Source organism: Falco rusticolus, chromosome 10, assembly GCF_015220075.1.
Source record: "Falco rusticolus isolate bFalRus1 chromosome 10, bFalRus1.pri, whole genome shotgun sequence".
In the NCBI taxonomy this organism is placed as follows: domain Eukaryota; kingdom Metazoa; phylum Chordata; class Aves; order Falconiformes; family Falconidae; genus Falco; species Falco rusticolus.
This window is the reverse complement of record NC_051196.1, coordinates 27,323,439-27,347,312: the sequence shown is the minus strand read 5'-3', so window position 1 is coordinate 27,347,312 and position 23,874 is coordinate 27,323,439. Positions and strand designations below refer to the sequence as shown.

At 43.7% G+C, this 23,874-nt stretch overlaps 1 protein-coding gene and 1 long non-coding RNA gene across 4 annotated transcripts; both read left to right on the top strand.

The window, feature by feature from the left end:
- Window positions 1-501: 501 nt before the first annotated feature.
- RAE1 (ribonucleic acid export 1) lies at window positions 502-10,016 on the top strand. Its single transcript, XM_037402793.1, has 12 exons — window positions 502-625; window positions 1,179-1,275; window positions 1,424-1,528; window positions 2,352-2,444; window positions 2,852-2,938; window positions 4,488-4,574; window positions 4,831-4,902; window positions 5,472-5,579; window positions 5,925-6,031; window positions 6,134-6,209; window positions 6,736-6,930; window positions 8,519-10,016. Exons 2-12 carry the CDS (start codon window positions 1,186-1,188, stop codon window positions 8,603-8,605), a joined length of 1,107 nt encoding a protein of 368 aa, XP_037258690.1. The 5' UTR covers window positions 502-625; window positions 1,179-1,185; the 3' UTR covers window positions 8,606-10,016.
- Window positions 10,017-13,091: 3,075 nt separating this feature from the next.
- Window positions 13,092-23,245, top strand: LOC119155087. Of its 3 annotated transcripts, XR_005106606.1 has the most exons (8): window positions 13,092-15,085; window positions 15,178-15,296; window positions 15,466-15,557; window positions 15,947-16,186; window positions 18,169-18,232; window positions 18,346-18,485; window positions 21,007-21,203; window positions 21,822-23,245. It is a non-coding gene; the product is annotated as an uncharacterized LOC119155087 (long non-coding RNA). The 3 variants fall into 3 exon arrangements; XR_005106604.1 differs by having other exon boundaries at window positions 18,169-18,485; XR_005106605.1 differs by having other exon boundaries at window positions 15,461-15,557; window positions 18,169-18,485.
- The last annotated feature ends 629 nt before the right edge of the window (window positions 23,246-23,874 follow it).

The window sequence follows — 23,874 nt, the reverse complement described above, 5'->3', positions numbered from 1 at the left end:
GGAGGTTTTTTTACTAAAGTTCCTCCGCTATTATATTCAAAAGGAATTTAAATTCCTTTTTATTGAGTGCCCATTAATTCCCGGTGCCCGGGTGCACAGCCAGCCCGGCCTGGAGCCAAGCCCAGCCGGCGGGGCGAAGGGCCGGCTCTGCGGCAGGGGGCAGCGCAGCCCCCGGGCCCTGGCCCCGCGTATGGGCCGCGCACCGGCCGGCCCCGGCGGCTCGCTCCGTCTTCGGGAGAGCGGGTGCCCGAGCGGGTGCCCGAGCCGCGGCCCAGCCAGCGCCCCGCCAAGGGCCAGCGCTGCGCGGAGTCGCCCGGGGGGCGCTTCCCGCGCTGCGCCGCCTGTGCCTGACCCCGCCTGGCCGAGGGGCGCGCAGCCTGTCTCCAGCGCTGCTGCCCGCCGGGGACCGGCGGGGCCCGCCCCCTCACCCCGCCCCGCCCCGCCCCGCCCCGCCCCGCTCCGCTCTGCCCCACCCCGCCCCGCCGGCCCAGGGCGCAGGCGCCGCCCCCTCCCCCCCCGGCCGCCGCGCCTGCGCAAAGGGACGCGGCCTGCCTGCCGGTCGCGCCGCGTTAGCTGCTGGGCCGCGTTGCTGGAGGCTGCGGGCCGGGCCGGGCCCGCCACACGGGTGAGTGAGGGTCGGCGTCGGCGGCCGCCGCCTCGTGTCCCCAGAGGGCCCTCGTGGAGCGCCCTCGGCGCCGCCCCAACGGGCCTCCCCGCCGGCCGCTGCCCGGGTCTGCCGGTGGGGAAGCGGGGCCCCCGCGCAGCGGTACGTCCCCGCCCTCGCCTGCCGGGCGGCTGCGGTGCCGGACCGGGGGGCCGGTGCCGGGGCGTGTGCCCGAGGGGAGCCCCGCTGGGGCGGGCTGGGCTGGGCCGGGCCGGCGCGGGGTCCTCCGGGGCGCTGGGGCAGGGCTGGGGGGCACGGCGGGGTTAGCCTTCGCCAGGGGACGGCTGGAGAGAGGGACCCCTGACAGCGGGGCAGGGTGGCCGACCGTGAGGTGTCAGGGATCCAGCAGCAACGAGAAGCGTGGCGTTATTTATTTTCTTAAATTTCGTATATTTTTATATCCCTGGGCGCCTCTAGGCGGGGTGAGGGGTGTGCTGGCGTAGGGCTGCGGTGGGGCGCCCTGGGGATGCCGGAGGGCCTTACGGGCCTTGCGAAGGCTTTTCCTTGTTTGCAGGGCAAGGATGAGTCTGTTTGGATCAACATCAGGCTTTGGGACAGGAGGGACTGGCATGTTTGGCAGTACAACTGCAGATAACCACAATCCAATGAAGGTATGTGTGTTATACCCCTGTGGGGACACTGTTCTGTGCTTTCATGTGTCACAGTAGTCCCTACTGACTCGCCCTATAGAAGCAATAGCATCTCGGTGCACAGTTTTCACATGTGTTTTCAATTTTTTTTTTCTTTTGTTCTTTATAGGATATTGAAGTAACATCTCCACCTGATGACAGCATATCTTGTTTAGCATTTAGTCCGCCAACGTTGCCGGGTAATTTCCTCATTGCAGGATCATGGGCAAATGATGTAAGTACTTTCAATCAAACCTATGGATGAATAAAGTGGTACTGTTAATGACTCAACTGCAAAATGTGATCCTAAACACTTGTGCCAGGGCACCTGAAAATCTTCCTCATTGTAGAATGCAAAATTTGTGTCTGGTGCCAAGACACTAACTTTTGACATTGCTGAACTGCTTCAGCTGAGAAATTCATTTGTGATCTCCTGAGAAGTTATTCCCCTGTGTGTTTCAAGCTTCAGCTCAGTATATATAGTCAGTGTTTTCCCTGTTAGTTTTTTGAGTTTGAATTTTCTTTTTCCTACTTGTTTGGGTTTTAGCTTCATTTTCTTATACAGTTAGGCTAACATAGTTATGTTTTGTCCGGTATAAGAACCATTAACACGATGGTAAATCATCCAGTTTGACAGTGAAATCTCAGAAAGGTTAAGATTCTAACCTTATTGAAGCTTGTTTGGATTGAAGGGTGAGATTCCAACTGGCACAAACAGGGAGGGAAGACAAACACAGGTGCTTTTTTTTAACTGTTCTGCTTGGTCTGTTGGCTGGAAGCCTGCAGCAGGTAGCTCCTTCCTAGCTGATGGTTAAGGGTTCTCCAGGAGAGCACTGGGAGGTGTTATGTACTCTTGAGGTGGAATTGAAGTTGTGGGGTTGCGTTGGGGCTGTACAGATAAAAGGAACATAATCAGAGAAAATAAGGTTTCACTAGTTCTGAAAAAAGCTTGGCGTTTATAATCATACTTTTCACTGGATAAACTAAGTCTGGGATCTTCAAGAAGTCTTTTTAAATTCTTGGTGTTAATATGTCTGTATGCGCTCCTCCTGTTACAGGTTCGCTGCTGGGAAGTTCAGGATAATGGACAGACAATTCCAAAGGCTCAGCAGATGCATACAGGGCCTGTTCTAGATGGCTGCTGGAGTGATGTATGTTCCAATTTAAAAATAAACAATTTTTACCAAAACTCTAAATAAATTGGCATGTGGTTTCCAGACAGACATGAATGCCACAGGTAGATGCAGCCCATGATTATTGTATAGACTTAAATGTGTGCTTAGTATGTCCTAATAGAATAGACTAATGTGGGTGTAAGAAGAGTAAAAGCAAGTTTAAAGTAAGAATGTCTCTTAAAGCTAGGCAATAGCTAGCAGTTTTCTCTTTTACAACAGTCATAAATGAATTTCTATTTTTATGTTTCTTCTTTGTCTTGCAATCTCTGTATATATTACATTAAATTTATGCTATTACTAGAAGAGAATAAGACTTGACAGTTTTCTAATACATAATATATGATAGAGCTGTTTAATCTCTTGGCCTTACTCGTCATTTTTAGGATGGGAGTAAAGTATTTACTGCTTCCTGCGATAAAACTGCAAAAATGTGGGATCTCAACAGTAATCAAGCTATTCAGATCGCACAAGTAAGTAAGCAAGCCCCAAGCCATTAGGTGGTGGGGTTTTTTTCTTTTCTGTTTTTATTAAAAGCTATCCTTATTAGCAAATCAAGCTAATGTTTAGTGCTTCTAAAGTAGATACTGCTGTATGGAGAAGAGGTTGTAGCACACTTCTTATATTTTTGAGGTAATGAAGTTCACATGAATAGGGAGACCTGCAATCAGTGATTTGAATAACCTGTGCAGCTGTTTCCTCTCTTTTACTTGAGAGTTTTTTTGCCATTGCTGCAGTGATCTCACTAAGTCACCCTGCTGCATTATAGGGGAAAAAAAGTTTAATTTGCTTTCAGAAATGCCAGCTTTCTGCTGCAGCAGTAACAGGGATTGTGATTTACCTTCTCAATTTAGTAGTTAATGTCTGTTCATAGAATGTGTAGTTATGGTGGCTAAAAGGAGTAACCAGTTGTATAATTTAAAAAGTTAGTCCTTTTAATGATTACTTCTGGTATCTTATTTGAGGTGATAAAATTCAGATTCTCGGCCTTGATTTTAAAATTTTGTTGGTGCAGTTAACATAGGCCTTACTTCTGTAGCTGTTGTCAGAAGCTGGGGTTTTTTATTAGTTTAATACAGTACGTAATTTATTACAAAGTGTTGATTTTTAGCATGATAGATAATATCCTTTATAAATGAATAGAAAGTGCTGATGTTTGTAATTTTTATTTCTGCTGTGACAATCTTCCATATGTAGGGTGACTTGGTTGTAGCTCTTCATTTGTTGTGGTTTAACCCCAGCCAGAAACTAAATACCAGGCAGCAGCTCGCTCATTTCCTCCTCCACTCCAGTGGGATGGGGAGGAGAATTGGAAAGGAATATAAAACTCAAGGGTTGTGATAAGAACAATTTAATAATAGGAGGAAAAAACCAAACCAATAATAATAATAACTATAATTAATAAGAGGGAGAAGGGGAGAGGAAGGAAATCCAAAGGGAAGGGAGAAAAGAAAATAGGCAATGCACAGTACAGTTGTTCACCACCTGCTGACTGATGCCCAGCCAGTCCCTGAGCAGCAATCAACCATGACATCCCATGGTATGGAATACCCCTTTGGCTAGTTGGGGTCAGCTGTCCTGGCTGTGTCACCTCCCAGTTTCTTGTGCCCCTCCAGCCTTCTTGCTGACAAGGCCTGAGAAACTGAAAAGCCTTTCCAGTTAAACTTAATGTAAACACTGCTTAGCAACAGCTAAAAACATCAGTGTGTTATCAGCATTGTTCTCACACCAAATCCAAAACACAGCACTGCACCAGCTACTACGAAGAAAATTAACTCTATCCTAGGTGAAAGCAGGATGTCGTGTTGGAACCTTTGGTTTTTTAATGTGGGTGATTTTACAGCACGCAACAACACAGAAAGGTCGTGACCAACTGTTATCCTAACTGCTGTAACTGAAATAACGAATCACTCTTATTGGATGGATGAAAAGTATAAATACATACCAAAAGTATGAGGAGCATAAAGAAGGAATGTGGACTGTTAGTAAATGTATGTGTGTTTGTCTTTTTTTTTAATTCAGCATGATGCTCCTGTGAAGACTATCCATTGGATTAAAGCACCAAATTATAGTTGTGTGATGACAGGAAGCTGGGATAAAACTTTGAAGGTATGAGTTTTACCTGAACAAATGGACACAAAGCATGCTAGTAATTGGTGTATGTAAATATTTGTGAAGTGAAAATACTTTATTGACACTAATACAAACCAGATTACTGAAATAGCCTCACTTCACAGAGAGTTGTGGTATTCTGACTACAGACAAGAAAGAAACAACTTGGTACCAACTGCATTGTTTTTACTAAAGCAATTTAAATGATGTATCGTCAACTCCAAGCATTAGTTCATTTTTCTGTTTCCACCAGTTCTGGGATACCCGTTCACCAACACCTATGATGACGTTGCAGCTCCCTGAAAGATGTTACTGTGCAGATGTGGTAAGTCATGATTTACAGTACACTAGTGTCAGCTAGATGACTGGGTGTGTGAATGAACTGGGAGTCCCTTAAGCTTCAGTAGGTTAATACTAAATACTGACTGTTAGTATTTGATCTCTGTGATTTTAGCAGTAAAACATACACCGATCTTCTCGATCAGGCTCTGGAAGATGGGTATTTCCATCAGAGAAAACACGCTTAGTATCCTTTTAATGTCACAAAACCAAATCAGCACTAGGACTGACCTACCCTTATTTCTGGATGAGTTTTTATACTACTGTTGTGATTGACATTGGAAGAGTCACCTAATAATTAGAAGATTTTTGGTATGTTTAGTTTCTGAATGGTAGGGAAAAACAGATTGTTTGAAGGTATGTCTAGAAGTGAGCTCTTTTCCCCTTCCCCTTTTCTCTTTTCTCTTCTTCCCCTTTGCCTCCTTCCCCTCCCACCAGAAAACAGTCTAATTTCTTTAACTTCTTCAGGCATTTCTGTAAAATAATAAATAGAATTCTGCATCATGCAATTAACACAAGTGTGTCTCTTCCAAACTATTTTACAACCTTATCCAGGTTCATCCTATGGCTGCTGTGGCCACTGCAGAAAGGGGTTTGATAGTTTATCAGTTAGAGAACCAACCTTCTGAATTTAGAAGAATAGAATCTCCTCTTAAACACCAGGTAAATTGTAATACGCTTGTAATAAATATTTATACAGATTGTTGAAATTCTGGCCTTGCCATTGTTTTTTGTGAAAGCAAGCTGTGTTTCAAAACCAGGTTATCTTAGTGTGGCACATGTCCTGGATAGCCATTGACCTGTTACTGATTTTCGCAAGGTTTTAGAAATGTAAATACTGCGGCCCAAATTCTTAACAGAATGTGACCTATCTCTTGACCTTGTTTGTGGTTTTGCTTTACTTGCATTGATATATGTGATGTTTTGTGTCCCCATGGAAAACAGATACCATTCAGATAATCTGGCCTTCAAGACTCTTGTCTAAAGTCCTATCTTTTTCAAATTTAGCATCGCTGTGTTGCTATTTTTAAAGACAAAGTGAACAAACCTACTGGATTTGCCCTTGGAAGTATTGAAGGAAGAGTAGCTATTCATTATATCAACCCCCCAAATCCGTAAGTATCATTTAATAAAACATCCTTTCTTTATTGCTCGGTTTACAATGAGGAAAGTAAAAAGACCTTTTTCATTATTATTATTGTTATTTCCCCCCCCAGTGCAAAAGATAATTTCACTTTTAAATGTCATCGCTCCAATGGAACAAACACATCAGCACCTCAGGATATCTATGCTGTAAGTATTCAGCATACACCACTGTATCATGCAGGGCAGTATACACTCTTGATGTAAAATTGGCTATGAATTGTTCGTTCTCCTTGATGCTTTATCTTGCCTAAAGTTACCTTAGACATGTGTTTCAAGACTAGTCATACTTTAAGAGGAAAGACAAATTGTTTTACTTTCCTCAACAAGCACCAGATCAGCCATTCATTAAATCATCTTGGTGGAGATGACACTTGTTAATTTTGCTGATATTGAAACAATACTTAATATATTTGTGTAGTGGGGTTATGCATTGAATTTTTAGGTGCTACAAAAAAGATGATGCTTTCCTTGCTGCTTCTGTGGTTTTTGTTCAGTTGGTTTTCTTCCTCCGAGAGCATATCTGAAAATATTTAAAAAAAATAAGAACTCTTACTTGGAAAAAAAAAAATCTCTCCTGTGTGTTTACTCTCTAAGGATTCAGCACATCTGTTAGTGTTCCGATCATCTGTTCATATGTGTGGTGTTTTACACTGTGTTTTTTATGGTTCTGCAGGTGAATGGTATCGCTTTTCATCCTGTCCATGGTACTCTTGCAACAGTAGGATCTGATGGTAGATTCAGCTTTTGGGATAAAGATGCACGGACGAAGCTAAAAACATCAGAACAACTTGACCAGCCAATATCTGCTTGTTGTTTCAACCATAATGGCAATATATTTGCATATGCTTCCAGTTATGATTGGTCAAAGGTAAGAAAGAAAGGGTTAGATTCATATTCATACTAGCAATCAACAGCTAAGACTCCTTTTCCTATGAGGATTTCACTGTTCTTTATAAATAATAGCTGAACCTTTCTGATCTCACAAAATTTACAATGATCATTTTAGGCATCTGGTGAAATTTAACACTGAAGCAAGCGCATTCTTTGGTTTTTAGCTTCAGTTGGATAAGATTGCTAAACAATGCTATTATACAAATGTGGATGAGTAAAATGTCAATGACTTGATTTGGGAATTATTTTAGTTGCTGACCCACATTCTGCTGTGGGGAGTGTCATGGGGCAATGGGGCACCCTAACAGGTTCTCACACATCTCTTTGAAATGCACATCTCTGCTTCTTGTGCAGACTCTTAACTTAAAAGAGCACTGTGACTGTGGATATAAACACTTTAAACCAGTGCTTGAATTCCCTGGACTAAATTTCCAGTGCCACTCAGTGTAGCTTGCTGGTGGCGCTTATTTATGTATTTCTCTTCCAGCCTTGACTCAACAATAAATCATAGATGCAAGAGAATCACAGCAACCCATAATAGGTGGAAAATTAATTCTACTTAATAGTTTAAGTAGGGGAGTAGCAAAGTTTAAATGTAACAGATTTTAATGGAATGGCAACTTCCATGAAAAGTATTGCTTTCCTCTTAACTAGTGCTTTTAAATTTGAGGATAATCATCCTTGTGTTTTTGACTGAAATGAATGCAGAAATCGCACAGATCAACTTGACTGCATGCCACAAATAGAGCAAAATTTTCATTTACTGCGTTGTATCTGGTCTTCTGAACGTTGCCTGAAGTATGGTAACTTTGTTAGGAGCTAGGGCAGATGAATTCTGCTGTTCTAAATGCTTGGGTAGACTGCAATGGTAGATATGTACTGAGGTATCTTTCAGATCTGTAAACCAATACTAAGTAGTAAAACCAGTAGGTACTAAGTACTACCGTTCTAGAACCATTTCTGTCAAGTAGAGATAGTAATTTTTAAGTTGTGTGTTGAACTTTAATAGCTTTATTACTGTTTATTCTCCTCGATTTGAAAACTCTGTGTATTGAGTTGGTAATGTGTATGCAAATAATGTCAACATGCAAAATAGTATATTTGCATCTGCAGCTGGGAAACAGATATTTTTGCAGTTGCCTGTGGAACTTTTGCACTTTGAAAAAATGTGACCCTATTTCATTTAAAAGATAGAAAATACTATGTGAAACTGGGTGGCCATTAAAGTTTTAGTTTCTTCCCTGCAAAAAATCATATTGAGCTCTTATGCTGCATCTGTGAAGTAGAGCTGAGGGGTATGTAGTTATTTTTTTATGAAAAGTCTTTTTTAGACTTTAAAAGTGGATAAATGTCCCTTAAATTTTACTTTATATGCACAGTTCTTGTAAATACTTGTTATAGTAAGCTGTTTCTATTCCACCAATGTTGTCCGATATCTGGTCTTAAAAACCTTAAGATTAAATCTTAATAAACCAAACTAAAGAAATTTTCATATTCTAATATTCTAAAGTAATGCTGCTATTTATTATTTGAAGAGAGTAAATACAGATGATTTTTCTTTTTAGGGTCATGAATTTTATAATCCACAAAAGAAAAACTACATTTTTCTGCGAAATGCGGCAGAGGAGTTAAAGCCTAGGAATAAGAAGTAGTGAGTATGAGCGTGACTTGCGTTACTCTACTGGTTTTCTGCCATTCTTGCCTCTAGTCCACTGCTCTTCTGCCATTTGTGCCCTGTTGCACCACGGTTCAGTCAACTTTGGATCGCTAACATTTAGCAGGAACTGTGAAAATTACATTTAATGTATTCTGATTTGCTGGAGAAGTTGTTCAAATTAGATACTCCGATGTGTATGAGAAAGAGGCAAGTATTCATGGCTTAACCACTTCTCTTCCACAGCAATAATGTAATTGCAGCAAAATCTAAATCTGGGTTAGCTATTCCTGCTTAGAAGTGCAACCATTTGTATCTACGAATTTATTTTATTAGTACTACATTAAAATATGTTAACTGTAATAGTTCTGGAAAAGTTGTATAAATATTGTATTTTTTTGTAAGTACTTGAAGAATTACAAGTAATTCTTCTCAAAGGAGGCTTGTTGTTACCTATTGTTCAGGGGTTCTTCCGTTGCTTTCTGTTTTTTAAAATGGAAGCATTGCCTGCTGTATGCCAGGAAGATACGCTTTGCAAATTGTTTCCCTCATTTTTTGGACAAATTAGGTCGGTATGTAAGTGGCCAACAGCAGTGACAGAAACTCGAGACAGAAGATGGGCACAGTGCAGATGTTACTTCATTTTTTTTCTTATGCTCCAGCAACAGACATGACTCTTGAGCCAATTGTACTCATGCTTATTCTAGTTCCAAGGAGAAATTGCCAGCTGTGCCAAGTGGTGTGGAGCTCAGTAACATGAGCAAACCATTAAAGGTTTTGCTTTCTTCATGACCAAACCAATGTGTGCAAAGCACTTGTGGCCTAAACTGCTTTAAACCTGATACCTTTTTAGAGTTAAAAGTCGGTTCTTTTACATCTCTCCTTAACAATTTTGTGTCCTTTAACGGGGGATTCTGGACTGAAGAAAAGTACTCATTTTTGTATTAAGTAGAAAATAGTGCTGGTGAGTTTCATCCTGATCAAAAATGCTGTGAAACAAAACAAGTGGGTCTTTCTGACTTGAATCTACCACTGTTTACTTTTAACTAGCCAGTTGTATACATGCCAAAGTTTTCTTTTTAGAAGTGAATGCTTACTATTCCTGTTTAACTATTGTTTGTTTGATAATTAATAATAATGGGGAGGGGCGCATGTATAGACATACCTGTCATATTGTACAAATTCTCTGTAAAACTGTATGTTGCAACACTTATGGTTATGGATTCATGCTGCATTTCAAATAAAATTTTTACTAAATGCTTTTTTTATATTCAAAAGTTCTGTTATAATAACATGGGCAAGGTGGTGTGATTCACTTCTAAAAGCAGCTTCTTGTCTTTCACTGTAATTTAGACACATTTTCTGCAAATAAAATACTTTTCACCCAGCTGCTTGAGCTGGAAATCTAATACATTTTCCAGTTGCTATTTCATTATAAATTATTCCTGTGGTTTTGTGTCAAAGAATTAAGAGGACTACTGTGAAAGGCCTTTTGTTGAATCAATTTCCTTGCTATGAACACCTGAAAATTTTGTCTTCAGTATAAATGAATCATATAGTCTTCAAACTCTCTATAGCCTACTGGTCCTTTAACTTAAGACTCTCTTCTCTTTATGGTGTTCCATCATTTTTTGCTGCGTGCATATTTCTTGTCTGGTATGGTTGTATAGCTGAGGAAGGTCTGTGACTGTTGGCATTGTTTTGGGATGCTCTTTTCTGGGGTTTATTTCTCAAGATACTTGGGTTTTTTTCCTTACTTCCATGTTTTACATGGTTTTAGATTGCACGTTTGTGGACTATGTGTTTTCTTTAAGATAGGAAAGAATTTCCAGCAGCTACATCAATAGCTGGTCATTCGCCTAAACATTGCTTTTGGTTTTGGTTTTTTTTTTTTTTTTGAAGGTTGTTATTGCTATGTAGTAATCTTTGGTAGTTAGTGCATTTTTCTAGGCTTCTTGGTCAAATGAATGCCAACAGGCAATTGCAGGCTCAGGATTACAATTTTATTATTTTTTTGGTCACCAGTGATCACATCCATTTAATCTCCTCTGTGCAGAACTCCCACTGGTGTATCATCTGTTTCTTGTTTAAAAAAAAATACTTTTTTTTTTTGTTTAAATACTTAAGGTGAATGAGTGATGAGAAAACGGATTCACTCTAGTTCAGCAGGTGTGTTTCCACTGGATCTAATGGAGTTGCACCTACTTAAGCAGATACAGAGTTTTTGTTCAAAACACATTTTCGTTATGAGAAGCCAGCACTGTCTTTAAGTCTCCCTGCTTTGGTAATACAGTTCTGTAATAATATGCTGAGTACTTGTTCTCCTATTCGAATCTATTTCTTTTTGTCTGTTGGTGAGGTTTCAGAATCATGTAGTCATCACGCTAATTGTTCAGACTAGTCTTAGAAGGGCATATTTTCCTTTACGTTGCTGTGCATATTAGGTATATTCAATGGGGAGGACAGAGAACTTCGATTTTTTTTTTTTTTTAATCCCCGGCCCGTTACCCAAGTTAAGAGAATGCTTTGGTAATTTACTCCTCCTTGGAATTATTGTGAGGTTCTGGTGTAAAGTACACACAGCTGTATCCCTTCAAGCATCAAACATGTAGTAAGAGCTTATTCACACACAAATAAGTGTTAGCGCATGTTCTGGAAATGTATCAACTTGCTATTCTGTGGCAGTTACCTGTCCAAAAAAATGTGAATGAAGAATGTAAGAGTCTAGTGTGCACCCAGAGATAATTGTAGGAATGTTAGATTTATAGAATAACTTCTTTTCATCAATTTTTTTGAAAACTTGCTGTCAATGTTTGTGTGTTATTGCAGAAAAATTATCTTCGGTAATAAGTAGCAACTCAGTTAAGCCTTCCGCCAAATGGATACATTTATAATAAACATTTTCAGATAAGCTATCTTAACCTTCCCCGTGCTAGCCTCATGTGTTGGTGGTCTTGAATGTTGGTTTAATGAAGTGTATTTCAGAAAATTAAGCAACTGACAGAAAGTTTGTGTGCTAAAGCCTTTCACAAATGAAAGCAAGCCGTGTTTGCACAATGGCAAGCAGGCAGAGTATCCCAGTTTACCATCTGTCAGATGAAATGCAATAGCTGAATGGGTGAGTACTCCAGCCTGGCTCCTAGGCTAGGAAAACGGGTTAGTTTGAGTCATTCTACACAGAAGTATGGATTTGGGATAGAGGTGGGGTTAGGTGGGAAACTTCAATAAAACTATTGCTTAGGCCTTCATTCATTAGGCATTCAGTTTAGATGTGATTAAATGCTGTTTACACATTGTCTGCAAAGGCAACTGCCCCCTATAAGGGTTTGTGTCAAACTGCTCTCAGAAGGTTTGTGCTGTCTGGCCTTTGAAACACTGGCAGCCACTTCTCGCTTGCTTTTCTGCTGTTGCTGTTTGCAGAGATGAACCAGGGCAAAAGGAAATGTTAAGGCTGATGCTGTTATGTTTTTACGTACCCAGACTGGCTAGCTACATGTCATTTGCAGCCTGGGGTAAGACTAACTGCTTTCAAAAGTTTTTGATGGAGGTTGACTCTGTAAAACGTTTTCCCTAGGCTGTTCAGCTCGCCTGCCGGGGGCGAGTCATCCTCTAGCGCTGCCACACAAAATAACGAATGGAACCAAGTCAGAATAAACCCCATTCCCTAATACAATGTTCAACGCTGGCGGGTGCAGCATGCGCAGAAGGCTTTGGAAGTGCATTTCAAGCTGTTATGTAGATCTCCTGCCGTGCCAGGAGATGGCAGGCATTGATGGCTCCTTAAGCGCTGCTGTAGCACAGCGCAGTCCCTGGCCGTATGGAGCTGTCCCAAAATCCGCAGAGAATGGAGGAAGATAACATGCAAAGTGGAAATACTTTTTAATTTGAGTTTTACAGGCGTGTAAATGATGCCTATCCATAAATACAAACCTTTTTATAACAAACGGAGAGATGCTCTTTTAGCTGCTCAGAGACACCTCTGCCCGGCTGCCTGAGTTTTGGGGACCCAGGTAGCCTTAAAGGTGTTGGTAGCATGTTGGGGGACCAGACATTTAAGGAGTTTAGAATGCGGTGAGGGTGGAGCTGAGTGCGTTAGCATATGAGCTGGACTGTTGGTTACTAGTGTTCTAATTAACTTCCTGTTTTGAGAAAAATCTTAATAATTTAGCTGGGTTTCTCCTATCATAGGAGACTGTAGGTTTAAAACTGGTGAGCAGCTCTAGGGTTTTTTTTTCCTAAACTCGATTTCTTGAAGGCAGAAAGAAAAAAAGCCAATAAAAATACTTCACTAAGAACCAGACAGGTAAGCTCAGTGATAAGCTCTTAAAATGAAGGGCTCTTTTTTTTTTTTTTTTAAATTTTATTTTTTATTTTCAAAAATTTTGAAATGTCATCTCTTTTTCTATTTTCATTTTCAAAGCTGAGAAATGCACAAGATAATGAGAGGAAGAAATATTCTTGAATTACAAGATTTGAATATTTTTTTAAATTGCTTATTTAGCCTATGTAGCTATTTTTTCCCTGGGCCATGTGTGCCCAGTAGCCCTGTTCCTGACCTTAGCATAACTAACGCCATTTTATAAGGCAAGTAACCATTCTTTATGACCGAGTGTGTCATGTATCTGTTCCCTTTCCTTATCAGGCCCTGAAGGTCCTGTGAACCAAGCAGACAAACCAAATGGATTTCTTCTTCCCCTGCTGGCTGGCCTCAAGGCTCCTGGCCACCTTCCTTGCTAGCCTTGAAGGTCGCAGATGCCTGGCCAGCCTGGTGTTGGTGACCCCATCGCTGAGCAGGGAAGCGCAGCAGCACACAGCGCTGTCTGTAAAATCAGGCAGTTGCAAGTCCTACCTGGGCACCTTGGACCCAAACTGCTGCTGCTGGACAGTGAGACCCTGTGGCCATGGATGCTTCCACCATCATCTGCTTCCTCCAAGGCTGAGTAACTTGTATTCTTTTATATGAACTTTGAATCTAGATTGTTATATTCGTACAGCAAACCACATATTAAGATCTGACCCAATCTGCAGATGGCCCAGGTGATAAGAAACTACAAGGTAAGTTGTATTATAAATTCTGTATTATGCTACTTATAGGCTGTACTATATTGACTCTACTTGTAGAAATCCTGTGCCATTCCAACAATGAATTCTGTGCTACACTAATCGTAGTATCCCATTAAGAAAATAAAGCTTTAACTGTAACTATGATGTAGTGCCATCATCATTCCAGCAAGGCTGCCTAAAAAAACCTGTCTGTCCCCTTTGTGACAGGAGTAATTTGAAAGAACACCCCCCCCACCCCCCCCACCCCCAGTAATATTTGTATTGACAGAGCGTTGTCTGAACACCTCAGGCTGTGAGCTGGAGCTGCTAGAACCGTGTATTTCATCCTACAGCTCACATTCAAACAGCTGAAAGCCATCTGTTCTTATCTCCAGTTAAGCTTAGATTTATGTAAGGGCAGTACGGAGACCATCCTACTGCTCCGAGCAATAGGACAACCATTTTAAATGTGGAAGTTGCTACCACTCTTCCCTTGCCAGGTCAGAATAAACGAAGCACGGCGGCTGGCTGGCTGTGATGGCTTCAGCAGGCAGATGCTCGTGCTCTCATTGTGCAGTATGATCTGCGTACACATGGAGTAGCCCGTGCTCCCAAGAACCTGCAGCAGGAAAGGAGCTCCTGAGAATACAGCTGCTGGAGTGGCACTCTGGGGTACCACAGCTACAAGTGTTATGAATCCGAAGGTGCCCTGGGCAGGTGCCGCTGGACGCAGCAGCAGGGGCTGGAGTCAGGCTGGCAGACAGCTACTGCAGTTTGGTCAGCCTCGTTCCCCAAATGCAAAGCAAGCCTTGTACCTGCTGCTGAAACGGGGCCAGTGCTACACTGGGGAAAAGGAATTTGTGCTGTTTAAGACTTGCTTGTAAGGTAACATGAGACAGAGGCAGTATCACAAGGGGGGGCGTGTGCCTCGGGAGCACTTGTGCATTGACAGAGCAATTCCCAATGTTTGTGTTGCATCAGTTCTGCAAATACTTATTACAGTGCATAAGACACAATACCCGTCAACGTTAGCTTTGTAAAGAGAGACCGTTTTCTTCTGTTGACTAATTATCCACCGAATATATTCAGTTTGAAGAGACACTTCAATAATTTAGCAGGCATGTGCCAGGTAATATAGGAGCTTTTGTCTTACGAGTGGCATAGATCTTCAATCATGTGTAACTCAATCTCTGGCTTTATGTATTCAAGGAAGTGTTTCGTATAGCTCCTGTATCAAGTGCCACTGAAAAGCAGGCCTAGATAAAAGATTAAGGTAATGCTCTTAACTGTGAATAGGGCAAGTTTACCCCTTAATGTCCAGTATATCTTTTGCAGGCAATACAGCTTTATACATATGAAATGTATATGCTGAGATCTGATGATGAGTTTGTTGTAATAACAGAAAAATGCTGGAAACTGCACGTTAAATACCCAGGTCGGTTAAGTCTCCTTATGTTATGGTGTATGAACCAATGCTTTGTAGTTTGAAACTGAATGCTTTCTGTCATTAACGTTTCTTAAATGCAGATCGTTAGTGCTGCACAATTTTGGTTTGCTGGACCAGATGAGGACAATGGTAATGTTCAGTTCCTGGGAACACTATAAGGCAAAACTCAAGTAATGGGTTTTCTTCAAACCCTCCCAAGGTACCTAATCACAATTGTGCCATCTCCCAGAAAGTTGTGAGTTCAAATGTCCTTTTCCTGAGCCACTGTCAACTCTGTAAAGTGCAGAGATAATGCAGTAGCTCAAACTACTCTCAAATGACTAAAACCGGAGTTAAAATACAATCTTTTTTTTTCTTTGGAAGGACAGCTGTCTGCCATGCTCCAGCTGTCCACCATGCTCCTGCTGTAACAGAGTGGGATTTATAAGAGCTCAAAAGGACGGATATCACTTACTGACAGGTAATTGCTTTCTGCAGGTATCTGACTCTTTTCCTTGGAGATTTTTTTCTACATAAAGTTCATTCATAGTCTGAAGCAGCAGGGTTGCAGACAGTAATTGGTTATTTATGCATTAATGTTTAATTTATGGAACAGTACCTATACATTTGTAAAGAACCACTTTCACATCTGTTGAATGTTGTCAGACCAAACATTAGTATGTAGCATTTCAGAAACACATTCACTGGACTGAAACGAGTTTTCACAAAAACACAAAAATATGGAAGGTGTGTATTAAAAGAGAATAGCTCAGCAAAACCTTTTCATTGAACACTTCTCCTATTGAGCTTTTCTTCAACCGTTGGCAATTCAAGCCATTCTGTAACGCTGCCCTATGTCTTTCACAATAGCTTAGGTCATCCAGTCCATCATCTGAGCACCTTTCTTTGGCAGTCCTGCCAGCAGCAGTGGGGAAATGAAAAAGAAGGTGATTGAACTTTCCTAACTATTCTGAACATGGCTTGGCCCAAGGAAAGGTTCCCCAGTAGTAACTTGCCTATCACGGAGTCATCTGAGAACCTACTTGCTACCACCTGGCTCTGACTAGGCCTCCTTATCTCCATGAACAGTGCTGCCAAAGCTGCCCTTTGGTAAGGAAACTTCAGAAAAGCTGGGTTTTCTTCTTGTTGGCTGATGAAAATGTTCTTTGAGGCTGGTCTCCTTTAGCACCCCCAGGCTGGCAAAAGGAAAAGCATACTCCAGGAAAGAGGATGGATTTCCTGATTTAGTACCAATCTATAGGCTTCATCCATAAGCTTGACTTGACTTTAAAAATACAGATCAACTGACCTATCGACCTTCTTGTCTTTCTGAGAATGTATGTAATGCCTACCCTCTTTATTGTCTTATGCTCTTCTCTATGTGCTTGCCCACTAACTGAGAGCACGATGTAGTGGCTGGGCTGTGATTTAGGAGGGAATGGCCTGCCTTCGTTTCAGTTGTCACATTCAGCTGATGTCATTGTCCTCCTGTGATGGTGAAGACATCATATTGCTGGCAATTGCCTGTTGAACTGTTGATGGCTTTTCCTCATCAGCGATGGCTGCGATGCTCCAGCCGGCTGCTGTGGGTGTTGTACTATAAGGGGCTGGATGGCATCACCCGAGTGAGATTTGACCCTTGTGGCCTGCGACTGTGCTGCCCTGTGGCAGTGCGGTGACGGGGATTTTTGTAAAAGGCACATTTCAGGCCTTTTGGGAAGTAGAAACCAGAATCATTCTGCCCAGACTGCTGTCCAGGTAACTGTGTTTTTCATTTTAAATACCTTTGCAGGCTCCATGGATATAGCTTTTGTTTCCAGTGCTGATATGTTGTTTTGATGTCTTGACAGCTCAATTGTGTTCATATCCTGTTCAGAGCCCCTGCAACGGATCTTTGCTGCCTTGTGTTTGAATAGAGTAGACATGGCAACTAGAAGGCTCTAAGAGTTTCTAACTAAACCTGTAAAGAAGTTTAATTACATACCATGCCTATCTTTTTTTTTTTTTTTTGTGTGTGTGTGTGTGTATGGTATTCTCACTTGGCCAGGTTCATTGTGGGTGTTAAATACCTTCTAAAAGTATGAGAAAGTGGAAGAGTGATATCAGAGTAGATGTAGATGGATTATTTATCTTATTGGATGTGACAAGGCAGAAGAGTCTGTATTAGTAAAGTGTGAAATACAGCAACCTGGAGAAGAGAACAGCACTAGATTAAGGAGGCGATCCAGATGGGTGACACCTGGCTGTGCTCACTATGGGAAGTTGGATAGAAAGGGCCCACCTGAGGTCTGATCCAGTGCTGTTGATGTGTTCCAGCTCTGAATTCACTTTTCTTCAGCTGTTAAGAATGTCTGTTATGCCCATACAACTGTGTTGTCTGTCCTAGAGCTGAGACATCTTGTTCAACATTCTGTGTCCTGACTACTCCCTGGTTGGAGTGGGTGGGCAGTTCCTGCTTGGTTTGTGCTACCAGCGTTAGGTGTAATCCCATGAAAAGGTCCTGGGTGTGGAAAAGGGATGTGGCCCTGGCAGCTTTGGCAGAGATTGTTAGGAACTTTCTGGAATTTTCTTTTCCCTTTTTTTTTGATCAGAAAATACCACTTAGTTTTAATGTAATGGCTCAACAAATATTTGAAAAAAAATATTATTAATACTGTTTCAAAATACCTGAAAATTTCTGCTTCCTTCCCTTAAAGAATACAAAATGATTCATTCCTCATTTTAAAATGCAGTTTATGTTTTTTCAAAACACTAACAAAAGTAGGAAGTTACAAATAATATTTTCCCAAAGTACAACATAAAATTGAAATAGTGAAAACATTTGTTGAACTATTTTGAGATGCAAGATTTGCATTTGACTCAAATGGAATGTGTTTTCTAAATGAACTTTTTCAGGGAGGAAAACCCTTTTGTCTGATAATTAAATCCCAGCCTGAGAGAGGTGGGACAATACTTCCATTAGAGCAAGACAGAATTTCTGTGCAGAAATTGAGGAGAGGAACAGTATCTGTATTGGAGGTTGTGTTCAGGAGACGATGACTAGTGGGTTTGTGTCTTTGTCTTTCCCTCCCTTCTCCCCATGCTCTGCTCAGCCTTTCAGATTTGGGATACCTGACCCTGTCCCTGAAGAGGTTCTTCCTCCATGGCATTGCCAAGGTAAATTTGAGGAAATGGGCAGTATTTTGTCCTATGTATTCAATGTTTTTCTGACATCGCCTAGTGCTGTCAGTAGCAGGAAAACGTTTGCTGGATCCCTCTTTCTCTTACAGCTTCTGTTCACCATTATTTACTACCGATGGAGGAGCTGTGGATATCTGGATAGAAACTTCTGGTCCAGAAACCAACATGAGTCGTTTGCTTTGTCCTGTTCCTTTCCTGCCTTCTCCTACAAAGGAAAGAAGAAACTAAAGTAAGCTCGTGCAGGGTTTCATGGATTTGTTGCATGATTTAGTTGCAATATGAACATCACAGCACTTTTCATTAGTTTATTCACTAATAGGCCAAAAAGCGACTATCCCCAAGGTCGCAGGGAAGGCAAGGGTTACTATTGCTCTAGGCCAAGAGTTTACAATACTGATGATAACAAAACTATTTGGTATAGATGCCAACAATGCCAGAAAGCAAGTCACTATTCTAATCAAGGACAGTATTTTCACTGCTCAGAAAGCCAGCCCAGCTCTCTGCTGTCCAACCATGACAATCCCTGTTTGGCAGGCCCGACCAGATCTACAGCACCCTCGGTGCATTCTCATTCCAGCTCCCCACGCTTTGCCAGGACTGGGTAGTCTGTTTGCCTGGGACATTCACACACACAACTCCCAGGAGGCTACCGATGATAAACAGCGTGCTGCAGATCACGGAGGAGAAATTGCCCAAGAGCAGAGTAACCAGCGCCACTTTGCTGATACCAGCACCAATAAATGTAGGTTTGACTACTCCAGGTGTACTGCAGCACATGTGCACCACTAGCCCACTGAAGCACCCTTCCTTGCTGAGCCAGTCCTTGGTCCCAGACGGGTGGTTCGTTCTTCCCCTGTGACAGCCATGACAGACACAAGAGCATGTGGAAGAAGGGCCAAGCTACTGCGAGCAGCTGAGGCTCCAAGAAACTCAGGAAAGGGTGATGGTGGCGGTGTGAGCTGCAGGGAGTCTTCCTGCCACAACTCATCTGGTAGAGAGAAGCAAAGGAAGCTCTGACAGTGGCAGCACCCAGCAGTAGCAGTGGAAATCCATCCAGTGGACTTTGATTCCTAACATTACCTGTTGCTCCTGGGAAGTGCAGGGCCAGAGCAGCGGCAGGGAGAAACAGCAAGCTCTGGACACATACCATCCATAAAGAACAAAGCACAACGTTCCTGAATGTGGAAGTCCAGTCTTTGCTGATAGTTGCAGGTGTATGATCAATGTGATGGCACAGACTCTTGGTTTCATTGGCCATTATTCCTCTTATGCCTGTTTTTTATTTAGACTCCTATCCAAGGCTTACATTGCAGCTCTGCTTTCCTGCTGTGGCAAGACCCTCCAAGCAGCTATGAGCTCTGCAATTTCTCTCCCTAAACTCTGTTTAATTTTTAGGGAATCCTGTTAGCTGCTGCCGTGATTCAGTTTGTCCTTTGTCATGGTACAGACACACAACTTTCATTTTGCAAAGGGATGTCAAAGTGGGAAGGCAGGACAGTTTGGAAAAGTAGAACTAGTCTTTAGGACGTTTCTTTTCACCACTCTCTCCAAAACGTGTGTGTGTGTTCCAGCAGAGTCAGGTGTCCCATTTGTTGCTTCTGTCAATCCCAGATTTACCAATGTTCGTATCCATGTAACATCTTAGTATGTTATCGCAGGTTGCTTGCATCATTCAGATCATTCTGTGACCACTAGAGCTGATCGTCTGCTCCTGCGTAACTAGTGTAGCCAGCAAAGGAAATAGAGCTTACTCAGCATCCCCAGTACTGAAATACTTCAGAAGAGGAAATAGTCCTGTTGGAAGATTCCTACCAAAACAAAACTCTATTCAAAAAGCAGTCCTGATTAGGAACATCCTCTACTCGAGTATTTTGTTACAAGTGGCCCAAAGGGGAAGAATTTTTATGTTTTAATTCTTGTTGCAGCAGCAGCTCTGAGTTAAGCAATGCTCATGGTGTGTTCAGGGCATCAAAGCAGAAAATCTGAGACAAAGGGTCCAGATGCAGAATTTCCTGCTATAACCTAAACCAAATGCCACTGAATGCAGCGTCCCTCAAGATCTCCCAGCTACGCTACTGTTCACAGCCTAGCTGGTGGCCAGCATCCAGACTGAGCATTAGTAAAACTAACAAACCAAACAGTTCCCACAGTAAGTCCCTTGCTCTCCGGCTTACTTATTTAACTGCGGAGCTTCTAAGAGGGTTGTTTCATCTACTCTTGTTGCAATAACCAGTAAGTGGGTATCCATGACAAAACCAAAGGGCACCACCCTACAGCAACGAAGTCTTGGCTAAGCAGCAGCAGAAACTGAAAAAGGTCAGAGCTCCACAGTAGCCCTGCTCCATTTTAAAGATAAAAACCCATCGGTTTCATAGAATCATAAATTGTTTAGGTTGGAAAAGACCTTTAAGACCATTGAGTCCAACTGTTTCCTAAGAAGTGAGGGAGGGTCTTCAATGGCTTTCACGTCAGACCTGGGCTGTCTCAACAGAATTCTCCCAAAGACACCAGGGGAAGAAAGGGAAATGCTCAGACAAGTACACAAGGAGAGCACAACAGAACTTCACTGACATTCATTCTACCTCTGCCTCCCAAGGCAGAGACGAGGACAGAAAAGATGGCAGAGGGCAAGGAACAGGGCTAGCGCTGCTCCTCCAATGAATATGCTACTCTTTCCCCATCTCTCTGTCCTGTTCTTGTGTTCCCAGAGCTACAACTCTCTCTGCCATAACTTGTGTTTTTTCCTTTAGACAGGGACCGTTTCTACATGGTTCTGTACCTGGATGGTCTTGCAGTGCCACCTTCTCTAAGATTTTCAGTGGAAGCCAGGATGCTTGGCTTGGTGATCTGCAGCTGCTCCATTTCGTCTTGGATACTGCTGGTGAAGTCCACCAGAAGGAGCCTTTGTGTATCAGTTTTGCATAAGCCTCAAGGAATAGATTAACATGTAAGTAAAAAAGCCAGTGAGTTCTCTGAACTATGTTGAGTTATCATAAAATTAATCTTCCCAATCTGTATGAGGAAAGGATGCTCTGGATTTGCAATACAAATCCTATACATTAATATGGATGGTTGGACACCGCTGCTAGAGATGACTTTAATCCCAGCCATCTCATTGATTGACCAGTGTTTTATTTCTTAATAACTACAGAGAACTAAATACAGCCCTACAACAGCATGTATCGGATATGTGTTCCCCTTTTTGCTTGCAGTCTGCTTCAGATTTGTGTTAAGCATTGTGCAGCGTTCCCCAAGGCAGCTTCGTACCTTGAGATGCGCCTGTCTCTGCAGGAGCGCTCTTTGACCAGGGAAACTTGAAACATTCTCTTCTTGGGTACTCTCCTGTGATTTTACTACAATAAATGTATCAGCAAATCAGCTCTGTTGAACTCCTGCAGTTTTGATCTGATGGCTGGATTTAATCTGTCAGTGTTTTGGGGAGGATGACTGCTTATCAGAAGAATGAGGGGGAAAAAATGTCAAAAAATTTAAAAATCAGTTCCCATAAAGTTACCCTTACTTGCTCTCTCTTCTCTTCTCTTCTCTGCTGTGTTTGTGGTAACAGCTCATCAGACTCTGTGCTTGTAATATCTGTACCATGAGACTGCAAGAGAACTTCTGTTCCTCTAGGAAAGAACAGGAACTGGGATTCCTCCTCTGAGAGATGTGGGGCTCATGCCTGAAGAGGATGTATGTGATGTTTTTCTCCCCGGGACCAATGTAATCATCGAGAACTGAAATACTTCTGGTAGCTTTTGCGAACTCTGTGAGCCTTGCCTTCTTTGCAGAGGAGCCAGAGTCTATGTGGACGATTTGAACCTTTGCCATCATTTGGAGCAGAATGAAGCTCTGTAAAAGGACAGCGACTGAATGCCAACTGGGTTGTCATTAGCCCGGGCGGCCCAGGAAGCAGCTGATGTGCAGTTTGTGGTGGAAGTCATGCAGACACAAGGGGTATGACTCAGTGATGGAGAGGCCCCGGCCTCTGGCTGTATTCCAGACTGAAGGTGGATTCTGGGCTTGCTTTCGGGATGGACCAGGGACAGCTAGTGGCTGCACGCACGCACATGGCTGCATAAAGCACAAAGGCTCTGAGGATTCCCCTGTGGCCCTCCCTTTCGCAGAAGGCTGTTAATGTTGCAGCGATGTCTGGTGCTGCTGGCCCGGGTCCTCCTTTCTTCCACAGTAATCAATGGACGCATGTCCTGGTCTTGAAGTCTGGCACTTTAGGAATGAAAAGCTTAATGGCTTTCCTTGGCTTTTTTCCCCCCCTCTTCTTTTCTTTTATGAAGCATAGGGTGTTTAGAACTATGGAAGCAGTGCAAGAAAAATATTAATGAATAACTATGGAGTGCAGACATTAATGCATTCCTTTCTCTTGAAATAACTGGCTTTTCTCTGTGGGCTCTGTAAAAGAAAAATGTCTGCGGAGTCTGAACCTGCTGTATAGAAGCCAAAGTAGATGGTGATTTAGAACTTCACTGGCTTTTTTGTTAAAATGTTACCTCTGCATTTATCATGTGGCCAAAAATCATCTCTCTTTCTCCACACAATGATAACCCTGAGGAGGCAAGGTATGCCTAAGGCACAGGGGTGGTTCCTGAGGTACTGGCTGATGGCAACTGTGAGTGAAAAACGATTTCTAGGACCCCCTCCCACCCCCCAGACTCTACCCGATGTTGGAGGAGAGGAATTAAAGTGTTGCGAGCACTCTACCATGGGAGTGCTCTGCAGCAGTGGATTTTGAAGCCCCGAGTAGCTTTTGCTTCCCGGCAGGTATGGAGGGGTACGCGAGCTGCGTGTGGGGCTGCGCCAGCAGCAATGCTCCAAGGTTTGAATCCAGCCTTCCCGGGCCAGGGCTGAAAACCGCAGGTCGGCTCAAGGCGGCGGCGCCTGACAGCCGGCCTTGCTCCAGCTGGTCCTTCGAGGGAGCGGAAGGCAGAGGGTGCCCGCGGCGGAGACCCCCGTGTCCCGCCGCCGGTGGAGCCGGGTGGGTGCCTCAGTGCCCCACGGAGCCCGGCTGCGCGGGCAGGCGCTGTCCGGCGCCCAGCGGAGCAGGAGGCTCAGGAACCTGCCCGAGATAGCTGCGGGGCTCAGTTCAGCGTTTAACCCCCCCGGCCACCTCTCCCCGATGGCGCCCACCCCTCCCTCAGCTGCCTCACCGCCTCGCCCACCCCGCCCGCCGCAGCGGCTGGCGAACGGGGCTTTGTCCCGGTGTCCCGGCCCGCCGGGACTGAACGCTGCAGCTGGGATCATTGTGCAAGGGACGGGGGAAGGGGGGTGCGACGGTGCCTCCCGCCAGGCGGTTTCCTTTGGCGGCCTGCGGCCCCCTCGCCTGCCCCCTCCGCTCCCCGGGAGCCGCCGGGACTTGTAGTCCGGCCCGGCCCGGCCCGAGGGGCTGCCCGCAGGGGACCCCGCCGCCCCCGGGGGGTCCGCAGGGCCCAGCGCGGCTCCCGGCCGCCTGCCCGCCGGGGCCGCTCCGGCCGCCCCCTGCGGGACGCCGCGGCCCACGGCGACCCCGCTGCCGGGCGGGAGGCAGGTCCCGGGCCCCCGCGGCCCCCAGGGCCGGGCAGGGCCGCGGCGGGCGGCGGGCGGGCGCGGAGCCGGACTACGGGCCC